Source organism: Corvus brachyrhynchos, unplaced genomic scaffold (genome assembly GCF_000691975.1).
Source record: "Corvus brachyrhynchos isolate BGI_N302 unplaced genomic scaffold, ASM69197v1 scaffold56, whole genome shotgun sequence".
NCBI lineage: Eukaryota > Metazoa > Chordata > Aves > Passeriformes > Corvidae > Corvus > Corvus brachyrhynchos.
The window spans coordinates 6,847,220-6,856,581 of NW_008238664.1; the positions used below are offsets into that span (position 1 = coordinate 6,847,220).

Here is a 9,362-nt window from a genome sequence, read left to right on the forward strand (position 1 = left end):
ACGCCACGCCCCTTGGTCCAGCGGCTGAATGAAGCCAAATTTCAGACAGACCCCTCCGGCTGCCAGCGGACTGATGAAGCACTGCACAACAACAAAATCACCTCCCAGCCCCTGAAGCTGTAAAAGTGAGAGAGAGTGAGCGCTTGTGTTTGCAGAAGGGACATAATGTTTGAGGAGATTGACAGCTGGATTGACAATCTCACAGAATCAGATCTGAAACTAGTCAGAATTTACCTGTGAGAATATTATAGTGAGGAGAAGTGTGGGAGATACAGGGAGCTTAAGTATGAAAAGAAAAATTACATCATTTTGGGATTCAGAAAGGAAAAGAGAAATGCTGCTGCAGCACAATGTTATCCACTCAGAAGGCTGTGCTGTGGATGGCACTGAAAGCAAAAAAAGCTAAGTCACTGTCCAAGAAGCTTGTCCTCCCTCACAGAACATCTCTCGTCAGATTCCATGATGGACACTACTCACAGTCATCACCATTTCAGTTGTTCCCAGCAAACTGACCTGCCTGGCATGAATAAATGAGACAGTTTTATAGCCCTGTAACTAACATCCAAAACTCCTGCAAGTTACCAGGTTTTCATTTTATATCACAGCTAATTCTCTTAAGTAACATTTTATCTACTCACTGTTGGACATGTATGTTCTGTGAACTCAAAGCTTTTGCGCATTGTTATGGGTTGCCCAGGGTGTCCTTCCATTTCTGTCTAGAAATACAAGATTTGGGGCAATCTCTACCACACCCTAGTTCCACACTTGTGTGTGACTGAAGCATTCTAATACTCCGGAAGACAAGCTCACAGAGCAGCGCATTATCGGGAAACCACAGCTATTACATGGCAATTTCTTCTCTCTATAAACACTCATCAAGCTACAGTCCGTAGGGGATGAGTGTCAGAAGTCTGTGTGATCTGCAAGTCCAAGGCAGGGAGCTCAGAGTGCTAAATCTTAATGTTTTTATTATAAAGTGCTAAACACCAGGTAGGTGCCTTACATCATCTTCCTATTGGAATCTAAGAAGCTGATGAAGCTGTGCAAACTCCTGTGGGATAAACAGTCACCTGAGCTGGCTACTTCTCATCTATGAGAATCCAGTAAGATATGCTCGTTTAGTATGACTGTAGTTCTGTCTCAGGAAATTACAACCATCTGAACATGGTCAGAAATGCCTTAATAAGATATAAGATAGAAACATAGCATCATTTCTGGATAGGTATACTACTCACTTGAGGCAGAAGTACAAAACTGCAATTTCCAAAACACTTTGGATGGGTTCTCACAGCCAATCTTTCAAAGACAAAGTGCAGCGATCTTACACCAGAAGCATCTGCTACTGGCACTAAAGGCTGTTGCAATGATAATATAAACCAATACACATCAGTAGCAGCATCACTACCAGGACATCACTAAAGTAGGCTCATACTCAGTGCACTAAAATAGGGAAATTTATGTTGAACACAAAGGTCTTAAAATAACCATAGTGTAGAAATTGTGGGGAGCAAAAGTAGGGCAGTTAAAATCCACCACTTTGTAACAAAATATCATTTAAGTTCTTTATTTTTGGCATCTATTACTCATTTCAGAAAATGAGTTTACTGCTAGAAGAAGGTATCAGTTATGCATTTGCAAGTAAAGGGGAATTTGCCAACATCTCTCCTCAAGGAAACTCAAGCATGTATTAATTTCTGATATATCCAGTGAGAAATTTAATCTCTTCAGGCCTTGAGACAGGAAGGAAATTTGCTGAGCACAGGACATCAGAGATTGTTAAGGAATTACATTAGGATGCCTGATAGAAATGTAACTTTTAGACAGGAAATCAAACAAGATTTTCTACATAAGTATATTTTAAATTTCCACCATAATAAAAAAATGTTCTTTATCTTTCTCAGAACAGTGGCACATGTCTCATTACCTTCCACTACCTTGTAAAGTATGGGACATGTCAATCACAGATGCTTAACTGGCAGAGCTAGTGCCTGGGATGACTTAAATCCAATTTTTCCTCATTCACATAGCTGCAGGTAGAATTTCTTAGTAGCCTAAGAATTTTCTCAAGTCTGTAAGCTGGGGAAAAAAACCCCTAACCTCTCTAACTAGGACCAGTATTGTAAAAAGACCAAACAACAAACCCAAATCAAAAAACTAAATGCCACATCCATCAGGTGGATCATACCAGCTGTGTCACAGTAAGAAGCACATGGAAGGAATCATCCCCTACCTCCAGTCTGTGGCGTGACTGGCCTTAAGCCTGGGCTGGTCATGACTGCTCCTCTTACAGGATTCTGAGCTGGTGGTGCAGGAATAGTGGTATAGACCACCTGATGCTTAGAAGGGGTTCTTGGGATAGGAAGCTTGGGAACAGCTGGAGCCATGGGCTGATGAGTTACATTCACTGTTGTCGAAGCTGAAAAAGACAGAGCACACCATAAACCTGAATTCCATGTCAAAGCCATATGCCTGTTCCAGAGTACACATCTCCTCTGGAAAACTGACTCATCTGAGCCATGTAAAATAAAAACTCTCTCTGTCTGCTTTGGGTAATGCAAGAAAAGTGAAAACAGCCTAAACAGTATTTTCACCTGAAATAATAAAGTCTATATATATACAGCTTCCTAACTGGAAAGATAAAGATAGTATCTCCTCACTCCCTGCAAAGGTCCTGCATATAAGCACAGTGGGAGAATATAAAATCCACCAAAGAGTCTGCAGAACACAGCAGTCATAAGATTATTCCAGTGCCAACTAATCTTCAACAATCATATACAGAAAAAGAATAAAAGAAAGAAAAAAAGAAGATCTATGTTTCTTTAGAAAGGGGAAAACATAATCACACTACAAAGTAATATTTAAGTAGGGATAGAACTTCAATGTCAGCCTTGCCATTCCCTCTGCCAGAAGAATTAACTGCCAAGTGCATAGGAACAGATGTAGGAGTGATGCTGATAATGTTTTTTCCGCCATTACTTAAAGAAGGTACAGGTTTATTCTCCCTCAGTTTTACCAACAACAGTATATTTAATAATTTCCATGACCATCCTTAGCATGATTTCTTCCTCTCCATGGAATTAAATTGATCCTGAATTCTTTCCAAATCAATAGTACTATCTTTCCCCTTTATCAGTTTAAAAGAAAAAAATGTTATGGGAAACTGACTAGAATGAAAGATTATGAAGTGACTCCAACATTCTGAATATTCACTTAAAAAGATTAGCACAATGTAGAACACACAGCAGTCTAATTCAAGAAGAAAAGCAGCCACTGCACTCACACAGTGATGTCAAATGAAATTACCTGTGGGTAATACATGTATGGTGGTCTGTGAAGGGCCACTTGTTGGCACACCTGGCTGCTGTACAGGGCTTGGCTGCAAAGGTGGCAATGGCTGCAGGGGTCGAGTCAAGGGCTGGGTGGGTATGCTCAGTCCTGTCACAGGTACCTGGCTCTGGTTCTGCTTCTGCTTCTTGCCATCTGCTTTAAAATAAATGGAACTTATAGACAATAGCAAACAGAAATTTTCATTTCTGAATCACTGTTTGAAACATCACAGAGTTTTAAAACCCTTTTGTCCCTCTCCCATTTACAGACTGGTGAGGATATTCAAAGCATGACATTTCTCTAACCTTTTTGTTTATGCAAACATATCTGAAGAAAACTCATTCAATTCTCCTCGTCTTCACCACCGCACTCTCTCCCCTGCCCAGACACACTCCACAATGTTTTATTCTATCATCATGAAGTCTGCATATTTCAGTGCAATTTGGAAACCTGAATTCAATGGAACACTATGCCAAAGTCTTTAAAGTTTCTATTAAAAAAAAAAAATCCTAAAACCTTTAAAAGGCCTAAACACTGCAGTACTCAATTAAATTTAGTTCCCTAAAGAAGTCTTGCCTACTTTTGATGTTTCCCTTTGTTCAATCTGTCAGTCCTGTTGCTGCTATTTTGAATTTTCATGATATTTACTTAAAAAAGGTGAAATCACTTTATTATTTATAGAAAACTTTAAAAAGAAAATCTGTTTTATCACACTGACACCCTCCTCGTCATGACTTACTGACTTGTGATACTGACAAATACTGCCTGTGTCTGTAGTTTACCACAGCAATACTTCTTCCTGCTTTAGTTTGTTTGTGACTAGATAAAATATTCATTAGAGTGCAAGTCTGTATCTAATTAAGACTTGGCCCAAGTTGAATAAAGAAGAATTGAGAAGCTTTCATCTGGATAGTTCAGCTACATTAAATTAGTAATGGGCAGAGGAGGCACCACTGAAGAGCTAAAACACACAAGATAGAAGAGTAGATTTTAAGGGCAGTCACTCAGAAGGATTCTTCCCTAATAAAACTGTACATGCATTAGCCACTAATTTATTAAAAGAGCATAGAATATAAAGAAGAAAATATATAAATAATCATTTTACTCTTGAGAAAATATAACAATATAGTGAGGATCACATAAAAAATGTTCAATTAGGTATACCAACTAGATTTCAAAGCATTAAGAACAGGGCTAATGCCACCATAGCTCAAAATATTAGCAGTTTGAGATTATTTTGATAGTCTCACTGAGCTGTGTTTAACACTAACTACTACAGCTTGAAGTAGCAGTACCCTTCACAAACTGCTGCATGATTCTATGAGACACAATTACAGAATCACAGAATCATCAAGGTTGGAAGAGACCTTCAAGATCATCTAGTCCAACCATCAACCCAGCACCAGCATAACCATGCCCAGACCATATCCCCAAAATTCAAGACCTCAAAAATAAAACACAGTATGAATTGCAGCCCATATTGTCTTTCTGTAGACTCAACAGCCAAGCTACTTCACTGAAGCCATTTGATGAAAATATAATGTTCTTTTCTTCATTTGAAGTCTCTAAAAGGAGCCGTGAAGGGATGCTCATTTTGAAAACAAAAGGTGAGATGCTTCCTGCGCTTCTATCAACTAACAGGCCCTGTGATTGGTTCAAGCTTCTTTTGTTTTCCCCAAGTATGAGAACTTTCCCAGTGTTCAGTAAACTACTTGACTCTGAAGGGATTCCTACAGAGATGCATACATCTGTTTACTTCAAATATTTACAGACTGATGCACAGCTCAACTACCGCTGAATAATTCCAGTGATGTGAGTACACTCTTAGTCATGACTTGGAAGATGCACTTACAATCCAACAAGCAAAAACCTTTAAAGAATACTGCTGTAAATGTGCTTCAAGGAAAGAAGACAATCTCGACAAATGTGAGGGCTTTTCCAGTTTTGCTTTTGTTTTGAATTTCACACAGAGCAATTTCATTTACCCTTGACAAATCAAGAAGAGCCCTGCTGACATTCCAGTGACTGGAAACTAGGTCAGCATTGCACCAGCCACTGGAAATGATGACAGATAACCAACTAGACTTCATTAAATAAATGGACACAAATGGCAAAGGCTATTTAAGTAAAAAAACCAGCAAGGAAGACTGGGTACATAGTAAGCACAGGGCTAAGGTTAGAAGTAATCATGCAACAGTTGCAATATTAAATGAACACAGCATCATATTCACAACAAATGTGGACCTAGAGGAGACAGAAAAATATGGAAATGAGCATAAAATGGAAATTTTTACTACTGGAGGTGTAAGCAGAACTCCTAATCTAAAACAAAAATGGAAAAGAAGAGGGGCTAATTTCCATGCCAGAAACAGCCTATAACACTGCAGTTATAGCACAAAGGAGTTCTGAATAGTGTACTAGTTCATAACTGGTATAGCTGGATTATAGAACAGCAAACATGCCACAGGCATGTTCAAGAATAAGAAAAAAATTATCCAGTGAACTACAGATTTGTTAACCAGATAAAATAAAATAGAAAACTGATTATGTATTTCATAATTTTTCCCACAAAATAATTAAAAAGCAGAACACAGCTGTTGTTAAGAGTACATTTATGTATGTATCTTAGACTACAGACCCACTTTAGACTGAATCTATTAATTGTTTTAATATTCATACAAAATAACTTAATGCAGTGTGCGACACAAGTATTTTATAAAAAAAGACAGCAAGGTCCAAAGTGCAAGTATTGCAAGATATTTGCAGACAGAAAGTATCTAGATTACTCTTAACATGGTTTCTCAAAAATTACACAATTTTCATTAATTCTTGCACACATCAGAAGATGTTATTATATATTAGTAGATATTAGGATTTAAATAAGCAGAATTAGGTTTACTTTTTATGTGGGTGACAATGCTTTAAAGAAAATAATCAGGATCTAAGTGTTCCCAAGAACACTATGTAAGTGTTGCTCTTCTATTTGAATTAGTGTTGAACTAATATTCTTGCAGGAAACACCGTAATGCTGAAGGTATTTTCTATCCTGAGGTTGTGTAAATCTAGAATAAAATAAAACTTGCTCCACATTTGCTGTAAACAGAGTGCAGTGGAAAAAATATTTGGCCACAGGTATATAGATGCTTATGATTATGCAAAAGCTGTTACAAGTGTACTCTTCCTCTGTTTAACCTTGAAGTTCTTATCAGAACGTATTCCTGAGAAACTTGCTCAAAAATCCTAATGCTGTGTTCTCACTGCATGGTGAAATGCAAGCTTTTATAAGGGTTTTGGTTCCTATGTTTCTACAGCTTATGTAAAAAACCCACTGACTTCTCACACAAATTCTAAAGATGAACTCATCTGCATTGGCTTCAGGCTATCAGCTTCTGCTTTGCAGTGAAGAGACACACAGGAGCTAACCTAGTATGAAAGTACCCCACTAACCTTCCTCCTAACGGAAAGACAATTTTCTAACACCTGACAACTAAGGGGAAAGAATCTCACAATATCCCACTAGAGAAATTTTTAAGACACTGGCTCAAGCCCCAACAAAGAAATTGGGGAAGAATTAAGCTGTAATGAGGCTACAACTCTGTAGCACTTCTACCTAGAGAAGCAGTCTTACAGTTGTATGTGCAACTGTGGTGTTTATCTTCTATGGCAATTGTGAGGTGAACATCTACTTAATGCAATTAGGAAGGAAAAAACTGTGGAAAATGTTACTTTGAGAAACCTTTAAATAGAAAATGATTAGCTGAAGTACATCACAATACTGTGACATGCTACTTTAAAACATACCACAAATCCATTTTGATCTATCTGCTGGGTGTCTTTTACAGAGTATTAAACAGGACTGGGGAGCTTAACCTTACCTGACAGCCTTACACAGTCCCAAAGCAACCACCTCTTTTATCTTTTTGAGAACTAACCCTCAGAAGAGATGACAGTGATAAAGACTTGATTGTGTCAGCTATTCTGCCACTCAGCTCATCAATTCAAAATCCTGGCTGAAAAGGACCTCTACTGGCTGTGTAGTCCGATTTCTTGTTGAAGTTGGACTGTCAATAACAACTTATTCAAATGATTTGTGGTTTTACCCTGCTGAATCTCAGAAACATTCAAGAGGGGAGTTTCTACCATCCCTCTGTGCAGCACTATGGTGACTTCTTTCCTCCTGAAGCTGAACTTGAACTTCCTGAACTTGTAGTTCATGGCCACTGCCCCTTAATGTATCATCTGGCACTGCAGAGAAGAGCTGTGCTCTGTCATTTTTGTAAGTACCCTCCAAGTAGCTGTAAGGCTGCTTAGTACCTCATCTCTTGCTTTGCTCTTAGCCAAACATGCCCTGGTCTGTTATCTCTTCTCACAGGTTGTGCACTCCCGGCCCTCACCATCCTGACACCATGAGTGAGGCTCTCTCCAGTGCTACCACAATTCTTCTGAGTTTGAAGAAGATGGAGCCAAAACTAGACACCGTATTTCAGCTGCGGTTCCACCAGTGCCAGCCTGGGGGAATACTTAAATTGAAATGAGAACACACTGTTGGCTCATACTCAATTCACTGTGCACCACGTATCCTCTACTGATAAGAGAACCAGACAGCTATCTGAATTGCATCATGCTTTCCTAATACTTGTATACCTCACACTCCCCTTTTGGTGATAACATCACATGGAACTATTCAAGGCCAGGCTGGATGGGGCTTTGAGCAACATGGTCTAGTGGGAGGTGTCCCTGCCCACGGCAGGGGGGGGTTGGAAGGAGATCATCTTAAAGATCCTTTCCAACCCAAACCATTCTATAACTCTACAATTTCTTCCTCACTGGAAGAAATGCTACCACATGCCAATATGATTTTCTACATTTGCGTAATACAAATACAAAGCAAGTCAAGCTATTAAGAATGTTTGTGTAGAACTTGAATGCACTAGCTAGAGAAATAACTATCACGGTTGTCCAGAGGAATCAAACTTCTTGGTGGGTGGATTTTAGAATGCAGCACAGGGACATGCATTTAGAGACCAGACAGACAGAAAAGTTTATCTCCAGTAGTAGAAATATGTTTCTTTCCAACGAAAATGGCAGCACAATACATGGTCTTAAGTAGAGACTCATTACTTCTCTGAAGTACTTCATTCTTCATTAATCCAATGCTAACTATAATTAGATTGGCCTACATTTACACAAGACTTATATAAAAAGAAATGTGTTTTTTTACAAGATGAAGTGCATCCAAACTGCCAAAGTATATAAGAGCACGACTATATTTACTCTGCTCTTGGCATACAGTCCTAAAGCAAACAACAGTTTGCATTTGGTCTGTAAACTCTTGCACACAAAGTGTTAGTTAAACAAAAGATTAGAAGCTGTAATACTCTAATGCCTAAGTATCAGCTGTAGAATTAAAAGGGCTTTAATTATAATCAGTAAACAGAAAAAATAAATACATCTAGAAGAGCTTTCTAAAATATCAAGAACTCAAACATCTCAAACTACTCCCCAAGTCTGAGGTATTTTAACATAGATACCGATAATACTTAAATTAAAGGAACAGTAAAAATCTTAAAAGACTGTAAGCAAAAGTCCTTTTATTTAACATCTAAGAGAATTTTTAAACAAGAGTCCTATTTAACTGAAACACCAAGGAAAAAAATACACTAAGCAGAAAGAGAAGTTTATTCCTTTCTGTCATTCACGGGATGACATAACACTTGCAGCTCAATTATCCCTGCAGCTAGCAAAGTATTTTTCACGTACCTTGAGAAGCACTGTCATCCTCTTCATCCAGTGTAAGGTCAATGACACCTCCTGATTCACTTCCTGTGAACTTCCCGCTCTGAAAGACAAAACTCCTTCATTTTGCAAAAGCAAATCCAGGGAGCACAGGTGGAAAAGGGACACATATTAAACATTCAGGAGAGGTCTCAGATACTTATTAGAAAGGAACTGATGAAATGAGAGCAAGAGAAGGTAATTTCAGACGAATATCCCAGGACTTGAAAAATGGGCGATAACCAAACGACTGTATTGCA

The 9,362-nt window shown here is 38.5% G+C and overlaps 1 protein-coding gene across 2 annotated transcripts in view; it reads right to left on the bottom strand.

Moving 5' to 3' along the window:
* The window catches only part of ATF7IP (activating transcription factor 7 interacting protein), an 89,575-nt gene that overhangs the window by 7,342 nt on the left and 72,871 nt on the right, over positions 1-9,362 (bottom strand). Inside the window, exons 12-14 of one of the 2 annotated variants that reach the window (XM_008636499.2) lie at positions 9,088-9,166; positions 3,304-3,483; positions 2,231-2,416 (exon numbers count right to left, since the gene is read on the bottom strand). In XM_008636499.2, coding sequence (XP_008634721.1) covers positions 2,231-2,416; positions 3,304-3,483; positions 9,088-9,166 — 445 coding nt within the window. The remainder of the gene's footprint in view (positions 1-2,230; positions 2,417-3,303; positions 3,484-9,087; positions 9,167-9,362) is intronic. The other variant, XM_017737788.1, reaches the window with a different exon arrangement.